The sequence below is a fragment of the Lontra canadensis genome, unplaced genomic scaffold, assembly GCF_010015895.1.
Source record: "Lontra canadensis isolate GAN:19392208 unplaced genomic scaffold, GSC_riverotter_1.0 scaffold21, whole genome shotgun sequence".
Taxonomy (NCBI): domain Eukaryota; kingdom Metazoa; phylum Chordata; class Mammalia; order Carnivora; family Mustelidae; genus Lontra; species Lontra canadensis.
In genome coordinates this window covers 4,850,791-4,871,537 of record NW_022631015.1, presented here as the reverse complement: position 1 = coordinate 4,871,537, position 20,747 = coordinate 4,850,791, and the positions used below count along the sequence as shown (strand labels likewise).

The window sequence follows — 20,747 nt, the reverse complement described above, 5'->3', positions numbered from 1 at the left end:
TGGGAGTCAATTTAGAAACTGCCTACCATACTCACACTTGGGCCTTGCAGAGATGAATAACTCAAAATCAGGTACGTGCTTGTTAAATTCCACGTCCTCATTGAGAATGTAAGAGGGTCAGAGTCTATCATTTACTGAGCAGTGTCAAAATCTACAATGGTTTTGTTCTTGTTCTTTTTTTTTTTTCTTTTTGTAGTAGAGCTGCCGATTTTTGCTTTATGTGTTTTGAGGATAGGTTAAGTAGGGCACAAAAATTTGGTGTTTTAACTTCCGGTAGAACTCAGTCTGCTGTTATTACAAAGTAATACTTTTTTCTAACATGCTTTTTGCTTTAATAGTATTTTGATAATATGGTTATGGCAGGGTTTTGTTGAAGTTGTTTGGTGTTTGCACATTATACATTTTCTACCTCTTTATTTTGAGCTTTTCTGTTTTTGACGTGTTTTTTGTAAACATACATGTGTTTCCAGATATTTTCACATATTCAGTCCATTTTCATCTAATCTTATTAATATTTTGAGCAAAATCCATATCAACCGTGTTTATTATTCATCCATTTTCATTCCTTTCTTATTTTGGATCATTTAAGTATTTTTCCATTTTCTCCCTATGTTAGTTTAGAGGATGTATATACTCTTTTTAAAAAATTGAGAGAGAATTAAAATACCATAAAATTAACCATTTAAAAGTATGGTAGTCCATGATTTTTAGTATATTCACAAAGTTATGCAAAACATCACCACTAATTCCAGAATGTTTCCATCAACCCAAATGAAAACCGTGTACTTGTTAGCAGTCACTTCCTGTTCTGTCTCCCCTCCCCCCACTTCCAGTTCCCTGGCAACCACTAATTTACTTTCTGTTTCTATGGATTTGTCTATTCTGGACATTTCATATAAATGGAATCATACAATATGTGGCCTTTTGTTTCTGGCTCCTTTCCTCTACTTAGCATAATGTTTTCAAGGTTCAATACCATTGTAGAATGTATCAATACTTCCTTTCTTTTTGTTGCCAATAACAGTTCATAATTTGGATGTATCATATTTTGTTTATTCATTCACTAGTTGATGAACATTTGGGCTTTTTCCACTTTTTGATTATTATGAATAACGGCACTATGAAGATTTGTATACACTCTTTGGTTGAGAACTTGTTTTCAATTCTCTTGGGTATATAACTAGGAGTACATTTAATTGCAGAGTTACATAGTAACTCTATGTTTAACTTTTTGTGGAACTGCCAAGCTGTTTTGCGTTGTGGTTGCACCAATTTGCATTTCTACTAGCAACGTAGGAAGAGTCCAATTTTTCCATATTTTCCTTAGTATTTGTTATTTTCCATTAGAGCCATCCAGGTGTTTTAAAGTGGTATCTCATTGTAGTTTTGATTTTTATTTCTGTAATGATTAATGATATCAGTATCATCTTTTCATGTACTTATTGACCATTTGTATATCTTTGGTGAAATGTCTATTCAGATCTTTTTTAAAAAAAGTCTTCCTATTGTTAAGTTGCAAGATTTTTTGTATATTTTCTGGGCACTAGACCCTTATCACACACATAATTTGAAAATGCTTTCTCCATTTTATGAGTTGTTTTTTCACTTTCTTGGTAGTGTCCTTTGAAGTACAAAGGTTTAACAAAATTTTAAAAATTGTAAAAAATTAAAAATTAAAAATCTAATTTATTGTTTTCTTTGGTTGTCTGTACTTTTAATGTCATATCTGAAAAATTATTACCTAATTCAAGATCATGAAATTACACCTATGTTTTCTTCTAAGTTTTATACTTGCAGGTCCTACACTTAAATTTTGGTCCATTTTGAGTTAATTTTTGTATATGGTGAGTCCAACTTGATTCTTTGACGTGTGGATATCCAATTGTCCCAGAACAATTTGTTGAAAAGACTTATTTTCCATTGGATGATCTTGGCACCCTCATTGAAAATCAATTGCTTACAGATGCATGGCTTTATTTCTGGGCTTTCCATTCTATTTCATTGATCTATGTGTGTATCCGTAGGCCAGTATCACACTGTCTTCATTACTGTAGCTTTGCAGTAAGTTTTGAAATTGGGAAGTGTGAGCCGTCCCGATTTGTCTTCACTTTCAAGATTGAATTGGCTATTCTGTGTCCCTTGCATTTCTATATGCATTTTAGGACTAGCTTGTCCATTTTTCATGCAAAAAAGGAGGTTGTAATTTTTTACAGGGATCTCAATAAACCTGTAGGTAAATTTAGTTTATCCATTTAACAAGGTAGGTCTTCCAGTCCATGAATGCTTTTTATTTAGGTCTTCTTTGATTTTTTTAAAAAAATATTTTATTTATTTGAGGGGGAGAGTCAGAGAGAGCACAAGAACAGGGTGAAGGGCAGAGGGAGAGGCAGGCTTCCCACTGAGCAGGGAGTCCGAGGCAGGACTCAATCCCAGGACCCTGAGATCATGATCTGAGCCAAAGGCAGACGATTCACCAGCTGAGCCTCCAGGCACCCTAGGTCTTCTTTAATTTATTTCAGCAGTGTTTTATAGTTTCCAATGTACAAGTTTGCACTTCTTTGATTAATTTATTCCTAAGTATTTTATTGTTTTTATTCTCTTATGAATGAAATTAATTTTATTTTCAGATTTAGTGATAGTGTATGCAAATAAAACTGATTTTTGTTTATGTATCTCATATCCTGCAACCTTACTGAGCTTATTAGTTCTAAGAGGCTTTTTTGTGGATTCCTTAGTGTTTTCTATATATAAGATCATGTTATATGCAAATAAACAGATTTACTTCTTCCTCTACCAGCTGGATGTCTTTTATTTCTTTTTCTTGTCTAATTGTTCTGGCTACAACTTTTGAGAACAATGTTGAATATAAGTGGCAAAGGCAAACATCTTTGTCTTGTTCCTGATCTTAGGGTGAAAGTTTTCAATTGCATCATTAAGTATGATGTTAACTGTGGGTTTCTATAGATGTCCTTTATCAAGTTGAGGAAATTCCCTTCTGTTTAGTTTATTTTTATTGTGATGGCTGTTGGATTTTAAAAATGCTTTCCTGCATTTATTGAGATGATCATATAATTTTATTCTTTATTTTATCTGTCTATCTATCTATCATCTATCTTTATTTTGAACCAAACTTGCAGCCATGAACCCACTTGGTGATGGTGTATCATTTTTATACAGTGCCAGATTATTTTGTTGAGAATATTTGCATCTATATTGTAAGGGACATTGATCTATAGTTTTCTTGAGATATCTTTGCATGGTTTTGGTATTAGAACTGACCACATGGAATATGTTAGAAAGTGTTCCATCTTATTATATTTTTTGCAAGCATTTGTGAAGGATTGATATTGATTACTTTTTAAGCATTTGATAGAATGAATGAATGAAGCCTGGTCCTGAGTTTTTCTTGGTGGGAAGCTTTTTGATTACTGAACCCATCTCTTTGCTTGTTATAGGTGTGTATGCAGGTTTTCTATTTCTTCGTAAGTCAGTTTCAGTAGTTTTCATCTTTCTAGGAATTAATTCACCTCATATAGTTTACCTGGTGCTTTGGCATACCATTGTTCACAGTATTCCCTTATAATTCTTTTTATTTCTATAAGGTTGGTTGTACTGTCTCTTTTTTATTCCTGGTTTTAGTAATTTGGATATTCTCTCTTTTTCCCTTGGTCAGTCTCATTAAGCTTTTCAAAGAAATTTCCTTGATTTTTTCTATTGTTTTACATTCTCCATTTCATTTATATCTGCTCTAATCATTTTTATTTCCTTCATTCTCTTTGCTGTGAGTTTAGTTTGCTCTTCTTTTTCTAGTTTCTTAAGGTAGAATGTTAGGTTATTGATTTGGTATCATTTTTCTATTTTTAAAATATAGGTGTTTCGTTATTTATTATGTTTGTTACATTGGGTTTTCAATTTCATTCATCTCTGGATCTTTTCCAATTTCTCTTGCGAAGGTTTGTTTTAAGAATGTGAGGTTTACAAAGAGGTAAAGGATCTGTACTCGAGGAACTACAGAACACTCGTGAAAGAAATTGAAGAAGACACAAAAAGATGGAAGACCATTCCATGCTCTTGGATCAGAAGAATAAACATTGTTAAAATGTCTATACTGCCTAGAGCAATCTATACTCTTAATGCCACTCCGATCAAAATTCCACTGGTATTTTTCAAAGAGCTGGAGCAAATAATCCTAAAATTTGTATGGAATCAGAAGAGACCCCGAATCGCTAAGGAAATGTTGAGAAAAATAAAACCGGCGGCATCACGTTACCTGATTTCAAGCTTTACTACAAAGCTGTGATCACCAAGACAGCATGGTACTGGCATAAAAACAGACACATAGACCAGTGGAACAGATTAGAGAGTCCAGATATGGACCCTCAACTCTATGGGCAAATAATCTTCGACAAAACAGGAAAAAATATACAGTGGAAAAAAGACAGTCTCCTCAATAAATGGTGCTGGGAAAACTGGACAGCTATATGTAGAAGAATGAAACTCGACCGTTCTCTTACACCGTACACAAAGATAAACTCAAAATGGATAAAAGACCTCAACGTGAGACAGGAATCCATCAGAATCCTAGAGGAGCACATAGGCAGTAACCTCTTCGATATCAGCCACAGCAACTTCTTTCAAGATATGTCTCCAAAGGCAAAGGAAACAAAAGCGAAAATGAACTTTTGGGACTTCATCAAGATCAAAAGCTTCTGCACAGCAAAGGAAACAGTCAAGAAAACAAAGAGGCAACCCACGGAATGGGAGAAGATATTTGCAAATGACAGTACAGACAAAAGGTTGATATCCAGGATCTAGAAAGAACTTCTCAAACTCAACACACACAAAACTGATAATCATATCAAAAAAATGGGCAGAAGATATGAACAGACACTTCTCCAATGAAGACATACAAATGGCTATCAGACACATGAAAAAATGTTCATCATTAGCCATTAGGGAGATTCAAATTAAAACCACATTGAGATACCACCTTACACCAGTTAGAATGGCCAAAATTAGCAAGACAGGAAACAACGTGTGTTGGAGAGGATGTGGAGAAAGGGGAACCCTCTTACACTGTTGGTGGGAATGCAAGTTGGTGCAGCCACTTTGGAGAACAGTGTGGAGATTCCTCAAGAAATTAAAAATAGAGCTTCCTTATGACCCTGCAATTGCACTACTGGGTATTTACCCCAAAGATACAGATGTAGTGAAAAGAAGGGCCAACTGTACCCCAATGTTTATAGCAGCAATGGCTACGGTCACCAAACTGTGGAAAGAACAAAGATGCCCTTCAATGGATGAATGGATAAGGAAGATGTGGTCCATATACACTATGGAGTATTATGCCTCCATCAGAAAGGATGAATACCCAACTTTTGTAGCAACATGGATGGGACTGAAGAGATTATGCTGAGTGAAATAAGTCAAGCAGAGAGAGTCAATTATCATATGGTTTCACTTATTTGTGGAGCATAACAAATAACATGGAGGACATGGGGAGATGGAGAGGAGAAGGGAGTTGAGGGAAATTGGAAGGGGAGGTGAACCATGAGAGAGTATGGACACTGAAAAACAACCTGAGGGTTTTGAAGGGGTGGGGGGGCGTTGGGGGAGCCAGGTGGTGGGTATTGGGGAGGGCACGTATTGCATGGAGCACTGGGTGTGGTGCAAAAACAATTACTGTTATGCTGAAAAGAAATAATAAAAAAAAGAATGTGAGGTTTAATTTCCACATATTTTTCTATTTTCTAAATTTGTCACTGATCTCTAACTCCACTGTGGTCGAAGGATACACTTTCTATGATTTGAATCCTCTTAAATTCACTGAGACTTGTTTTATTGTCTAACCTATGTTCTGTTCTGGAAAATATTCCTTGTGCCTTTGAGAAGAATATGTATTCTGCTGCTGGGTGGAGGGTTCTGTAGATGTGTGTGTTAGGTGTACATTTTTAAACTGAAATACAATCGACGTGCAATATCTTATTAATTTTAGTTATACATCATAGTGATTCAGTATTTTTACATATTATGAAATGATCCGCACAATAATTCTAGTTACCTATATAGTCTATACTGTTGTTCAGGTGTTCTATTCCCTTGTAATCTTATGTCTAGTTGTTTTATCCAGGATGTTTCATGTAGTAGTATGATATAGTAGTATGTAGTCTATATAGTCTATATATATTATATAGTAGTATGTAGTCTATATGCATATTGGTATAGATACACATTTCCCAGTTTTAGAATACAATGTAAAATTAGGAAAATAGGAATTAATGTCAAAACTCATTATACCTTAGCTTTTATTTTAAAAAATGCTTGTATTAAACAACTTACTAGTCATCTAAGGACATGAAATGGCTCTAAGATCGTAATGTTGGCTTTTAACTCAAGTTTTCTACCTCACCAAAAAAAGTAACTTTTCAACCAAGGCTCAAATCCATTTTCAGTGTCTTCAGAGATACTGTCAGGAATGTTCTCTAGAGAACAGGGAGGAGTTTCCTGGGATATAGTCAGGCCTGCCTCTGTTGCCAAATACGGAGGATGTTTATTTCTCGATGTCAGCATTGAAGGCTTTGTGGACTGGTCTAGCTCCTCCAGATGCAGAAATAGTTTGTAAACCACCAAAACTCTAGGGAGGGCAAGCCTCCACTGGAAAAAGCCCTCAATCCCAAGCTGCCAACAGCCTAACCACCCACTGTGCCCCACTGCCATGCCCAGAATCAGGTCCATGAGATGCCAGAATGCGTTGAGTTCTCCAGGCCACACTCCTACCCATCACCACTCGCAGGCACAGACAAAATTAAGTGACCTGGGTCAAATACCCCAGATGCATGGATCTCAGCTCAGGGATGGTGATTTGTTTTCATGTACACCCAAACACTAAGAATTTTTAAGCTTTCTAGGTGATTCTAACGTGCAACAAAGTTTGATAAGTACCACCCTACACTACCTGTAGCCAGCGTTCATTTCAATTTGATTTTGGCCAGTGAAGGTGTTGAGGAAGGCAGGCAGGCAGCCAGCCATGGAGTGTGAAGAGCACTCGTGACTCCTGGATGCCATGCCACTTATACGCTGTCCTTACATGACAAGAAAGTCACCGGACACCTTTAGTCTCGGTCTCCTTGTGTATGAACAGATGCATGCCACGTCACAGATCCTCTCCCACTCTCCAGCTCTGGGCTTTACTCCAGGCCTCTTGCAGGGTTGCACCTGGCCAGAGTCTCTATTCCTGAGGGCTAGCACCTGGCGTGTTTGGGAGGCCTCTGGGGTTCCTCTAGGGCAGGAAAGGCATGGACTGGGAAAGGTGGTTATGGGAGAACAGAACTATCAGTAAGAGAGAGGCCACCACCTGGGCTAGTTGGATTTAGGGAAAGCAGAGGAGACTGAGCTTCCTGAGAGCAGTAACAGACTCAGCTGACAGAGGCCCACAGCCCCAAGCTGTCCCTAAGGTATGTGTTTGTATTTGGTTAAGTGCCAATTCTCCTGCAGCGCACACAATTTCCTTCCTTTGGAGAATAACATTTGTTCCTATTAGTAGAAGTGAGTAAGTCATGTAGGAGTGGGTTAAAACCTCTGTGGTGTGGCTGAGGGAGAGAGCTGGTCATGGAGGCTGGCCCCTGGCCCACTGGGCTCTTGGCTTTGCCCAAAGACCTGGGTTACCGCTCCTTCACTCCCAACCAAGCAAAGAGGCCAAGGAGCGGTATAGGAGCAGCCTGGCCAGCAGCCCTCCAGGCTTCTCTCCTCTTACACCATGGGCATGATTTCCTTCAAACATCTTCGAAGTCCAGTGTTCCTTTATTCCTTGTCTCCCTTGGTCTTGTCAGAGTTGCCAGAAATTACATCAGCCTACCAAAAGTTTTTCTTGAGAGCTCTCATTTTATAGTGACTGCATATTTATAGTACTTTAATCCTCTCTGGAAATGGAGTTCTCTCAAAAATCCCATGAGCTAAAAGCCAAAGGTGTTTGAACAGCGCCTGGCACATCCGGCAATGTACGTGCTGTTTCACCATTAGCACAGCCGAGGAATGGATACCAAGAAGCGTCGGCCCTGGTCACAGGCTTTCCCGTCTTTCATCTCTACGTGCCAAGGGCTGAGCAGTATCTAAACCCAGCAGCTGGGAAGCACTGGGAAAGAGGACCCCAGAAGCAGAAGGGAGCCTGGTTTTTGAGCATATCCTTTTGACCTCTTAAGCACACGATGGGTGTTTTTGATGTTAAGTTGCTCTACAACATGCTTCCTTCACCAAAGGTTTATAAACACTTTATTCTTTGTATACAGCTGGGTATTCATTGTATTGTGTGACCTAATTGTTTACTCCAACCCTACTGATGAATGTGTATGCCATTTCCAGATTTCCACTGCTAGGGAAAACCCGGGGATCAATTTAATTGCCTATGTATCTTTGTTCTCATACGTCTTGCAAGAATTCAGTCCTTATGATGAATCCTTATACATGGAATTGCTAGATTCTGTCCAATTCTCCTTTGAAGGTGAACCAATTTAGACTTCCACCAAACTGAAAGACAGCATTTCCTGCCACCGTCACTAACGCTGGGCACGAACATCAGGATTTAAAGTTATCAGTTCTTCTCTCCTGGTTGGGCTCCATTCATAAACCAGAAGCTGGAACATGAAAGTTTTGCTTCAGAGAAGAAGGCATGTGGCCAGTATGGCCTGGAGAAGGCAAAATCCAGGATGGTGTAGTCAGAGCCCCAATTTAAGGAGAACCTAACTGAATTAGTTCCCTGTTTGTAAATTCTAGGAAACAGACGGTATGCGTTGATGCCAGGATGCCTGTTTTGCCACATTGTCCTGGGCTGGAAGCCAGATCCCACTGGAGGTAAAGTATTTCATACTTTAGGTTTTCTATGAAACAGGAATGAAAAACATGTACGTTGTAGGTTTGGACAAACAAATAAAACTCCCTTAATATTAAGTTAATCACCGAAGCTTACATGGGATACAATGTAAAGTTCAGAAACAGGCAGAAGTAGGGAACATCATTAGGAATATGCTTCTCTGACAGAGGAGTGAGAAGATGGACACAAAGTTCAGAAAACGGCAGCCTGGAGGGGAGTACAGGGAGGACGGTTTGTCATACTCTAGCTCCTCGCCAGGTACAGTCCAGCAGGTGCTCCTTACTCTCCAAACTCTACAGAAGCTGTGTGCCCCCGTGCATTGTACCTCATGAGAAAGACTGAACGTCTCCTGAGAAACTTCAGGAGTGAAGAATGAGGCGAACATTTCAAATGTGTTAAGAAATATTAGTTTTATTTAACCAGTTTTCACAGCTGAATATTTATTCTATAAAAACTTTACAGATTGTACAGTTTATTATATATATAGTTCAAACTACGGAACGAAAAAGTAGGTCCCACAGATGCAAAAATACTGCACCAACCAATCCAGGGTAAAGGCAGATTTACACACTGTACAGCTCTCCACATGGCCGGGAGGTGGTCGGTTCTAAGTATAAACTTCCAAACTGTACAAAAATAAGGTTTTGATTTTATTTCACTCTTCATACATTCAATATGATTGCAAGCTCAGAAGCCTAACTAGTAATAGGCGTCTGTAATCGGGAGTCAGTCCCCACTCCTGAAAGGAATGTGAATGTCTATTTACACAGGGCACTCTTGGACACCACACTGTACTCCGCATCGTGCGTAGACATGAGAGCAGAGACCAGGAACACGGAACATTGAATATAAGGTAGTTCTTCTTTTTTTTTTCTTTTTAAAGGAGTTTCTGCATTTAATAGTGTGCCAAAAGAATTTTAACTTATTAAATAAAATATATTCTAAGTGAACCTAAAAATTACACTTTATAAACATAAAAATAGTTTTTTTTGGTGTAATACATCAATCGTTTCTGCAGATAGAAAACCAAAACTGTATATAAAGTAGTATTTCTCACCCAGCAACAAGAAGCACTTATGTAGTTATTTTTTTCAAAAGGGTCAGAAAAACTCTTTAAGCTCCACTAAGACTAACTTACAACTTATTCATACTTAAGCTATTCAGTGATTCACTAATACTGTAAAACAACCTTTCTTCCGGAAAGACAGTGGTTTCTTGGTGTTAACTGGGGACTTATTAAAAAGGAAGAATCAGTGGATTTTCCGGCACGAATCCTAAGCGTACTTTAGCTGAGGGGTATGTTCGTCAGCGGGTTTTTCATCAAAATACTTACTCTATTAGATAAGTTTCGCTTTTTACTTGGGACATTTCATCTCTGAGGTATCTGTACCTTTCTGGAGACAAAGGCACATCTCAGATCTTTCTGTATCTCGGAATGGGGCAGGAGAGAGGAGGCTGGCTAATACCTCTTTAGATTCTGTGTTCTAGAAGGAAAAAAATCAGGAAAACAAACATTATTCCAGACCTCTCTGCCACCCAAAACCAGCAAAACACACTTCGCTTCTTTTTTATACAGTACTAGCTAAAGATAACAAAAATTAGAGCTTTGAAGAGCAGTCTAGAGCTCACCATTATACTTTTATACTTGTGTGTATATTAAGTATAAAATAATGACGTTTGGACAAAGGAGTTTTATAGTTATTTATTTTAAAGTTACAGTACTTAAAAACTCCTTGATAATAAATAGCCTGGAAGTCGCAAGTCCTGCTTCCAAGCGTGCGCTGAGAGTGAACTTGCGTCCGGCCGTGAGGAGGGAGGAGGGCAGCCTGGCGCCACCCGTGTCCTGCTCTGGAGTTCCCGTGTCCCCAGCAGCCACCGCCCATCAGAACTCGTCGATCTTCCGCTGCAGGTACTTGAGCATGGAGTCCATGCCCTGCGCCGAGCCCCAGATCTTCTTCAGCACCTCGCACTCCCGCTCGTTGGCCTGCTCCAGCTCCAGCTTCATGTTACAGCGCACGAGGGCCTTCGACTCTTCCAGCACCTGCAGTGGACGAGCAGCAGCGGGTTAGCAAGGACGCGCGTCCGCAAGCACCGGCCCACCTGTCCCCAGAGTCACGGAGGCAGTTATCCACCTTGAGGAATTCCCTGCTGAAATCAGGCTACAGACATTCCCTCAGGACACTCGTCAGGCCCAAGACAGGGCTGTGCCGTGTGCACACTGGGCATCGGGCGGATTCTCAACCGCTCAGCCGCTGAGCTCTCTCAGGAGAGCCGTGCTGCTCGCAGCCCACCCTCCCAGCCCCCGCCCCGCTGAGACCGACTGACCGGGCCCGGGTCCCGTGCTGGGCACGGACCCTTGGGATGCCCTGTGAAAACTCTATGAACACCCGCCAAGGGGATTTTCGAACCAGGCTTTAGTCTTAATCACGAGGGCGGTTCTGACAGGGAGAGTCTAGATGGGAGTCATGTGAGTTAATACTCGGTAACATTCATCTTCTAATTTGCTAAATGCAGTTCTGGTACCGGACAGAATGTTATCCAGCACAGTTGTCAAACGGAAGCTTAATATCCACTGTGGGGGCCTGGTGGGAGGCGAACATAACTTATAGGAAAGAGCTTTGGAAACAGGAAAGAACTATACAGATGGTTCTGGTAGAGTTTTACAGGACACTGTGGAATCCGTAAATCTCTGAAATGTATTCCTTTCACTCTCAGGCCTCTGCAGCCGAGAGGACGAGGTGAGCCCGTCCGGAGTGGCGGTGCCAGTGTTAGCTCCGCTGCATTTCACATGCAGGTGGCTGAGCCGGGAGCGGAGGAGGAGGACGCCCGAAAAACCGCCACACGGGTGAGCTCTCTGGAAGAAAGGCCATGGCGGGGAGAAAGGTAATATATGTAAGAGAATGAATTCCACCTACAACTGGGTTACAGGAGGCAAGCTCCTTGATGCGAACCATGACTTCTTGGGTGAAGGTGCCAGGCCAAAACACCTGGGAGACCAGGCCTTTGCCGCACGCCTCTTGTGCCGTCAGCTTCCGTCCACTGAGCAACATTTCATTCGCCTGAAAGGAAGAAGAGTTGATACTGGTATGAGATGCGAGGCGGAAGCAGGGAGAAAAGACCCGACCTGAAAATTCATTTAAAAAATTCAAATCGAGGATGGGTATGGGAAAGTGCGGGCCCCACCAGGGACTCGCTGGGCTTCCTCCAGGCTTCCAGCTAATGGGCACTGTTCTGGAGCCTGTGTATAAAGAAGAAACCCAACAAGGCACAATCAATTATGCAGATGAGAAGTAACATACTGACTGGGAATTTTTAAAAAAAAGTAATACAGAATCACAGGGGCAAAACCAAGCAATCTCACTTAGAGAAGGTCTACTTGTTGTGAGCTTGAAGTTCCTGGCATGTCCCTCTCCAGCTGCTGCCTCCTTCCCAGTGGTAGCCATTCCCACATGTGAAGTCACTCAGTACCCAAAACAGTATCCTGGGAAACTGAGGCATAAGCAAAGCTAGACAATTTATAGTTTTAGGGATCCGAATCAGTCACAGAATTACTACTCAAGATTTTCTCTCTCTGAGAGGCCAATGGTGAGTTCTTCTCAATATACATAGACAATGTTCTAAGGACAGTGACTGTTTCTACTCAAGTATAACTCAGAAGGCCACATTTTACCACTTGGACATTAAAGTAAGAAACTAGTCAGCACCTGAAGGCATCCAAAATGAGCACTACTATAGTCTCCTTAGAAGGGTCTCACTATAGTTACTTCAAATGGGTCAGTGGAGGAAATTAACACTTATTTTTGTTCAAGAGAAAGTATATATGCATGTGTGTGTGTATGTATATATATGGACCTGACTTTAACTTTGTCTTGGATTCCATATCAGTTAAAGTCTCAACATTATGTGCACAGAGTTTAGCTCATTCAAATCACAGGCTCATAGATATCAAAATAGGGAGAAAACCCGTATCACAAGGAAACTTTGTGCTGTTCTGAGGTGACGATTTCCTGTCTGCAGTGTATCTTGCTAACCTTCCCAAAAACTCTGATGGTCATGGTGAAGACCTGACCATAATTTACTGCTACTCAGGTAAAGTACACTCTTAGAGGAGAACTCCCTTTTCCTAGAGGTAAACTACTGTTAAGAAAAGCCTCCCATAAATGCATCGAGATGTTTACTGCACATGAAACGCACAGCGGGGACGACACCCACGGAAGAAGAGCTGGCAAAGGAAATGTCTGCCTGACTTGCTGTCCTTCCAACACAGGCAGAGGATGGAGAACAGGGTGGAGAGCTGGGTCCCCACAAGGACTAAAGTCCTTCACACTCATGGTATTTTTTGGTGCCAACGTGGACCTGTTACTTGTGTCAAGTCTTGGGCAAAGTCACAAATGTTTGAAGAATTCAGAGATGTCCTATTTGAAAACCCCCATAATGAACATCCTCTTCTCAGTGAAAAGAAAGTCTAAAATAAGCAATGCGTTCAGAGGCCTGACTTCGCCTTACTAATAGCTGTTAAGATTGTTCTTGAGAGGAAGGACCTAACTGTGATGAGAGAGGGTGACAGGAGTGCTGACAGAAGGGCCTGGTGGGAAGTGCTCTAGTTTTCCTAGTTTGTGCTGCTCTCACGCTCAGCACACAGCAGACCACACCACATCATTTATGTGAAGATGAAGTATGTTTTCAAGACCAGCTTGAACCACAGGGTCTTAGCTCGAGTTGTGAATGCGAACATGTGCCTGTGGAGAGTGTGGTGTGGGGAAGAGCAAGTCTCTCCACGTGTTCCCTCTCCAGCCCCTCTGTGGGCCTGTCCCCCCATCTTGTCACTTCTCTCAATGTTACTCTTGGCCCTCTGGAGGTAGAACAGAGCCCTACCATGGTTCTCTTCCTCCCTTCTCCCTTTCCATGATTCCCACATAGCTGTGCTAACCAACTGGGCTATCCGAGTAGTCTCCCGCCATGCGGTGATCTGTCATTGCCACTATGTTGTCCTTTCAGAGCTGGGCTAACTCTGTGGCTGTAGTCCCTGGAGAGTCTTTCCCGACCTAGTCTTCTCTTCTCCTGATGGCTGGATGTGCAGGACAATTCAGGCTTCACCCAAGAGCATGGAAGTGGGCCTGACTCGCGGTCGTTAGTACTCATGTAAGTACAGGCAGTGAGCTGGCTTAAATGACAGTCAAGAGTAATACCGTAAGATTAGTAAAATTAAATACACTCAGTTTGAATGAGCATGTTCTCATATGCTCCATTTCCAGTAGTTTTTAAAGATTTTACTTATTTGACAGAAAGAGGAGGAACACAAGCAGGGGGAGTGGGAGAGGAGAAGCAGGCCTCCTGCCGAGCAGGGAACCTGATGCAGAGCTCGATCCCGGGACCCTGGGGTCACGACCTGAGACGGAAGCAGATGCTTAGCGATGGAGCCACCCAGGTGCCTCTATTTCCAGTAGTTTTAACATGAGAGGTTTCTAACTTGTACCCAAGAAACAGATTTGCAAAGATATGGTCATTGGAAATTTACAGGCTGCCATTTTGTTCCCAGATGGTCAACCGTTTTTAAAGTTACAGTGTAACTATCTAGACGAGTGAGAAATGCCAGAGAAAAGTAGAGTTTTCTTTCAGCCCAAAAGACCACATTAAGAGGTGTGGTGAGGAAACCTGACCGGCTTGGGTGGGAGGGTTTGGGGAGAGAGCGCGCACACAAGCAGAGAGAGGGGGAAGCAGACTCCCTGCTGAGGAAGGAGCCCAATGGGGGACTCAATCCCAGGATCCTGGGATCATGACCTGAGGCCCAAGGCAGACGCTGAACCTCTGACCCACCCAGGAGCCCCAGGTTGGGGAGCTTTGAACCTCATGGAGGCAGCGGCTCTGCCACTTGCTCCCTCAGGTCAGGCTCTCAACTCCCAAACTTGGGGTAGCCCCGCCTCAGGCTGCCCCAACGGAAGCTCACGCACACCAGAAGCTCCCCAAGGGGACTTGGCACCTGGGGCGTCACTTCCAACAAGAGCGGTCACGGCATGCCTCCCCGCAAGCAGCATTCACTTGCTTTCTGCAGACAGGTTTTAGTCCAGCGCTCTGCACTTTCTGAGCCGACTTTAACCTCTCTGCTCTTGCTTCAGGGCAGGGTTTCCCGGGAGGGCGCTGACGACAGCCTGGGCTGCACGGCTCTGGTGAGGCGGCTGGCCTGTGATGGGTGGGAGGCCGACGGGCACCCGGCCCGCCTCCAAGATGACAGCCGGGTCTCTAGGTGCTGCAGCGTGGGCCTGCGGGGAGGGGGAGGTGGGACACGCACCCGGGGGAGAAGAATAAGCAGGAAGTGATGTGTTTTCAAGAGCTGCGCAGTGAGGGAAAACGCGCCCGCTGACGAGCAGCCTTCATCTCCTCGTGGCTTCCCACTCTTCAGCGTTCTGAGCGCGACGGGCTCAGGGGCAGCTTCTGGCCCAAGGACTCCCATTTCAGGACGTCTTTGCCCCAGATGGCCTTGACTGTCCCTTTGCCCCAGTCTGCTCCTCCCGGGTATCCGTGTCAACATCCGACCTCCCCTCGGACCGGTCACTTCAGTCCCCTCTAGAGTAAGGACTCAGGCTGCACGGAGGAGGCTTTCACTGACGGCAAGGAGTCTTCACTCCCGGAGTGGGGAGCGGCTGTCAGGAAGCAATCTGTTCCACGGTGGTAACTCAGTGAACTTGAAGTAATTTTCCAGGAAACGACTCTACCAGCAGAACCAGGTAGCAGTAACTGCTGGGTGGGTGCGGCGTGGTGCACGCAAGACCCAGGACCCAGGCGGGGCTCCACCTCTTCATCCGTGACACACGGAGCAGCACCCCGGGGTGGACACAGACGTGCCGCCCGGACGCCTCGGCCCAGGAACACTCGCTGCCCCGCTGCCGGGAGCGCCGCTCACGGGGGCCTCCTGGGGGGGCTCCTCGGTGCGGCCACACCCTGCAGAGCAGGCTCTGAAAGCAGCGGGGCCCACGTATGCCCCAGGGCTCCCTGTGGGCTCAGGGGGAGTTGTGCCAGGGCATTACCACAGCTCACCCCTGCCCTCCGCCCACTCCTGCCTCCTCCCTGCCCCACCACAGAGGCGGACCCTGTGTCCTGGGTGCCCAAATCCCTCTCAGCCTCTGCTTCCAGAGAAACTAACTTGTCAGGGGTGGGAACGGGAGAGAAAGAGGTGACGACATGGCTTTGGGAGCAAGATCGCTCCCTGGCTGGCTGGGAGAGACCAGCCCTCACGGGCTGGGGGGGGTGCCCCGAGCGCATGGCCCTGGTAGTGGTTCAAGTGCAAAACCCCTCACGGATGAGGGCTCGGTAACTGCTATTTGCCGCTGACGCGGGCAGAGGGGCTCCTGGGTAGCAAGAAGGCAGGGCATGCAGACGCAGACCCAGACCCAGGACTTACTACTGTGAGGAGCCCAGCCCCCGACAAGGTGAGTCGCCCGCCAAGGAGCATCTGCTCTCTCTAATGTTAACATCTTCTAGGACCTTACAAGACCCAAACCGGAAAACCACCATCAACACAGTACTAGGAGTCAACCACAGACTGCCTGCAAAGTTTGCGGATTTTCCTAAGACAGTCCTTCCTCTGATCCCGAAGTGCGTCGGAGAGCCCTGCTTCTGCACGGCGCTGTCAGCCCCCGTCCCCTCCAGTGTGGGGCAGCGCCTCGGTCTTCCAGTGACTTCTCTGACCCATGGCACTTGGGCAGGGCCCTGCACAGTGTCTGCAGACCACGCCGCAGCCCGGGCTCGTCTGGTGCTCGAGCCACACCAGACGGAGGTGATGCCCACAGGGCAGGACTCTGGTGGAGCGACGCCACGTCACTCTCGCTGCAGCAGGTCAGGGGCCAACAACGGGGCTCGTTTCTGGGGACTCTGACCACTCAGTAAGGTGATGCATGCCAGGCTTCTCTACTGTAAAGTTACTATTTTTCCCACCATAAATAATGCGAGGATGTAAATATTCATTTTCTCTTCATACTTTTACCTGCTAACTTTAAGATCTAGGCAGTTCTTGCCTGTAATGATTACCAGTGGCTAATCCTTCTCTTCTACATCTTTCCCTGGGAAGCGTGGCTCCCCTCAATGTGTATGAAGAGATGGGTATGAGGGGCCAAGGGGTGGACTGTGGTGGACATGGGGGTGTGCCGCTGAGGTCTGTCCAAGGGAGGTCTTGCTGTCCCAGCTGCTGGGAGTGCTGTCAGCAGCCAGTCTTCAGCTCCTTCGGGGATCGCCTTCTGCTGCAGAGAGTGCGCCCCATCCATGGACATGGCACTCCTGGGCAGCCCACACTTGGCGTTGAGGGACACAGAGGAAGCAGCCATTTCAGTCCACTATGGGACAACTGTGACAGGCCATACATGCTCCAGAGCTCCCCAGGTGGCCTGAGCTTTGGTGAGCCTGTCTTCCTGTCCAGCCCCCCTACCACTGCCATCCTGCCAATAGGTGTGGATTGCTGAATAGTTCTCCAGCATGACAAACCCTACCTCAGTGTTGGCTTGTGAAGACCCTAACCCCTGACACCACCTACTTCACAGAGTAAGAAATGCAATCTGTGTAACTGCTTGAGAAAAATCAAAACCTGCAAACACACACTCTTACTATGGATGGATTAAACAGTTAAAAAGAAAAAAAAAAAAAAAAGCTCCACAGTGAGATGGGAAGAGTTCTCTTATCCTAACCAACTTAGCTCCTTCATTGCTTTCTCTTAAGAGTGCTGCTCTTAGGTTATTAGGTCAAGAACCTTTTGATGGCACACTCTGTTGTTTGAGTTACAAACTGGGTATTTACTAATAATGGATATCAGCGTCAATTACGCAGAGAGAGACTGCTCGCTGAGTAAGGTCCTTCTTTAGGAAATGATGCAACCCAGTGTCAATAAATGTTCTATGAACCAAAATATGAAAACCTCTTATGATTTCATGACTTAAGAATACAAGTTAGTGAAGAGAATTGAACTACAAGAGCATCTGAAAGGAAGGTCCCCACAAAATGACAATGACCAAACTGCATTTCTTCAGCAAGTTTTCTAGAGTAATTAAAACAAAAAATAAAGGTACTCACAGATGCTCCTCCCATAATCTTGGGAAACATAACGGTGGAACAGCCATCTGGACTCTGTCCGAAGGTAGTATAGGGTGTTTGAAACCAAGCCTTTTCATTGGCCCAAACCACATCACAAAGAGGCAATATGGAGGCTCCTAGTCCAATGGCTGGGCCATTTACTGCTACAATTATAGGCTTCTTAAACTGAATGAAAGTATTCACGAAGTTTCTAAAATGAAAAAATAAATGGGAAATTACTCAAAGCATTGTGTATTTGAGCAACAGAAAAATCTACTATTATAGATTCACCATACCAAGAGGTAAGCTCTATAAATATCAGTGTAAGCTGAGATTCCTTGAAGGCCTTCTCCTAGAAACGAGCCATGGTCTTATTTACTGTATGCTGTAAAGGCCCGACGGTATCCTGGATGCTACGCGACAGCGGCTACAGGACCTGCATGAAGACTACGGGTCAAGTCCAGTCAGAGGGTGCTCCTGGATCTGCAGCTGGCCCTTGGGCTCTAGGACTAATACATTTTTTCTCCACAACTCTTCTTCCCTTTAAGACATAAGGAGCCCGAAAAACACTGTGGGCTTCTGATGACTAATCTAGAAGCTTTCGCAAAGAAAACCTGGCACGGGGCCTACCAAGACTGCCTGGTGTTGAGCAAAGACTAGGAGGTTGGGATTATGACCCATGGGGTCGGCATCTGGACTTGGTATGTGATTTCAGACAACTCTGACTGAGAACACCAGAGATTTCCTGAGTTTGTCCAGAATTAGATGGAAAGACTTGGGGGTATAGAAACAAGAAACCTCCAAGCTGGTTTAAGACTGGAGATCCACGGAAGCACAGCAAGCAGCAGAGACAGCGACTGTATGCCACTGCGTACCCCTCTGTGCGCTGTGGATGATGAATACAGCAGGACTGTAAAGGAGAGCAAGACCGGGGTAGGGCAGCCTTCACAGAGGATGTGGATTTCAAAACCGAGCCAGCGCTATTTCTGGATTTGTTTTAGGATCAGACTGGGAAAGTAGGCTGCTTTTCAATTTAGGGTAGGTTAGTGCCACACCATACTGGGAATGTGCATCTTCTCCTACCACTAGAGTCTAATTTTGTGTTCGGAGATTGCTGCTTGTTACGATTTAACATGGTGAGGAAAAAGACAAGCACGCACCAAAAAAAAAACCAGAAGATAATTCCCTGAAGGCCGTCAGAGTTCTAGCTCAGAATCACAGAATTCTAAACCGGAACCCCATCTTTAGTTCCAGAAGGAACAATCTGGTTGCTTGCTACAATTCAACAATTTCAAAGCCACAGCAAATCTATTCAGATTATCTCTGGAAATCCTGGCTTAACATCTTAAGTGGTCTCCCCATCTCCCCAGACAGGGACACGAGGGATCATATATTTTTTGGAGGGGGCAGGTTAGGGAGGTCTGGGGCGTGTGTGCGTGCGTGTGCAAAGAACGTAAGAGAGGATACACGGCAGAACTGGGGAGCTTACAGGCTGAGCTCCTCGGAGGATTCTCAGAGGCGCCCTGCAGCCTGTGCAGACCTCAGCCCAGCCCCAAGGTCCCCTAAGGTTCCTGGGATCTTTACATTGAGTAAGAACTGACTCATTCAAATGAATGAGTTGCAGTAAGGACTCTCTAAATGAGAGCCTGAGGCGTTGTTAGAAACATCACACTGCGTTTTAATGATACAAAGGGAGCCAGGCCACCTTTTAAATAGCTTCTTGAAATAAATGCAGACAATTTACACGAAGCTACTTTGCTTGTGCCACCTTTTGAGGATTTGGGGGTCAATGACATGATGGAAATACATTTTCTATGCTCAGTTAGATGACTCTTGAAAAGGTCTCCATGAGGCAGAGCAGATGTTTTCAAAATCTGTCCCCGGGTGCCCCGGAGTCACCTGCTTTCATCTGCCTCATGGGAAGAGGGGCCTGGGAGGAACCAGACTGGTGCTAATAGCATCTGGAAACGGTGACTGGGAAGGCAGAATATGAAAGAAATGAGCAAATCTTGCAGTAAGAGAGTGACTTTATAGAGAAACGGTCGAAGGAATCAGTCACTCCACAAGGCAGTGTTCCTTTGCACGTTATAGGTTTGTATAAAAGAAAAAAAAATGTTTTGAAAGTAGATACTGCAAAATCAAAGCCCGGAGAATTGTTTGAAGCTGATTCTTCACCTGTATCACAAGTTAATTTTATTTTTGCCTCGAATAATAACTTCACCTGAAACCAGTGGCCGCTTCTGGGAGGGGTAGGGATTCACTGGCTTGCTCACAAAGATCATCTTCCCCTTTCGGAGGACACAGCCGAACATTCGGCTACGTAAGCTCTGAGATGTCAGTGAGGAGCCTGGCCTATAGAAAAATTTGTGTCTTTTTTTTTTTTTTAAAACAACAACAACAACAAACTTCATAGAAATGCTTTTTTCTGTTTAGTAGAAACTCTGCAGAGCCACAAAGGCTTGGCCACGCTGTGACCAGAGACAGGGAGGCGGGGGCTGCCTTTGGGCCCCGGGACGCTGCTCAGGAGCCTGGCCTTCAAGGAGGGCCAGTCCATGGCTTTTAGGGGAGTCAAGCAAGTCTATTTCAGAACTTCAAATCAAAGCACATGGGTGCAACACACTGAATTTAAATTTTAGCTCTCTGGGAACTGTGTGTGAACTGAGCTATAACAAGGGCTGTGGTGGGTATGGCAGGGAAGGGAAGTTTTATTTGTCATAAAATGAGTTTAAAAGGACTTCTAATTAAACAAAAGCAAACTTCTAACCATTCTTCTGAAGAATGTTCATTACTTCATGGATATCACCAAAAAAAAAAAAAAAATCAC

General features: G+C 44.2%; 1 protein-coding gene across 3 annotated transcripts in view; it reads right to left on the bottom strand.

The window, feature by feature from the left end:
• Nucleotides 1-9,257: 9,257 nt before the first annotated feature.
• CDYL (chromodomain Y like) overlaps nucleotides 9,258-20,747 on the bottom strand; it is a 182,988-nt gene continuing 171,498 nt past the window's right edge. For 2 of the 3 annotated variants that reach the window (XM_032861495.1, XM_032861494.1), the window contains exons 5-7: nucleotides 17,924-18,134; nucleotides 11,782-11,925; nucleotides 10,553-10,907 (exon numbers count right to left, since the gene is read on the bottom strand). In XM_032861495.1, coding sequence (XP_032717386.1) covers nucleotides 10,749-10,907; nucleotides 11,782-11,925; nucleotides 17,924-18,134 — 514 coding nt within the window. In that variant the 3' untranslated portion in view covers nucleotides 10,553-10,748. Of the gene's footprint in view, nucleotides 10,908-11,781; nucleotides 11,926-17,923; nucleotides 18,135-20,747 lie in introns of all 3 variants that reach the window. The other variant, XM_032861493.1, reaches the window with a different exon arrangement.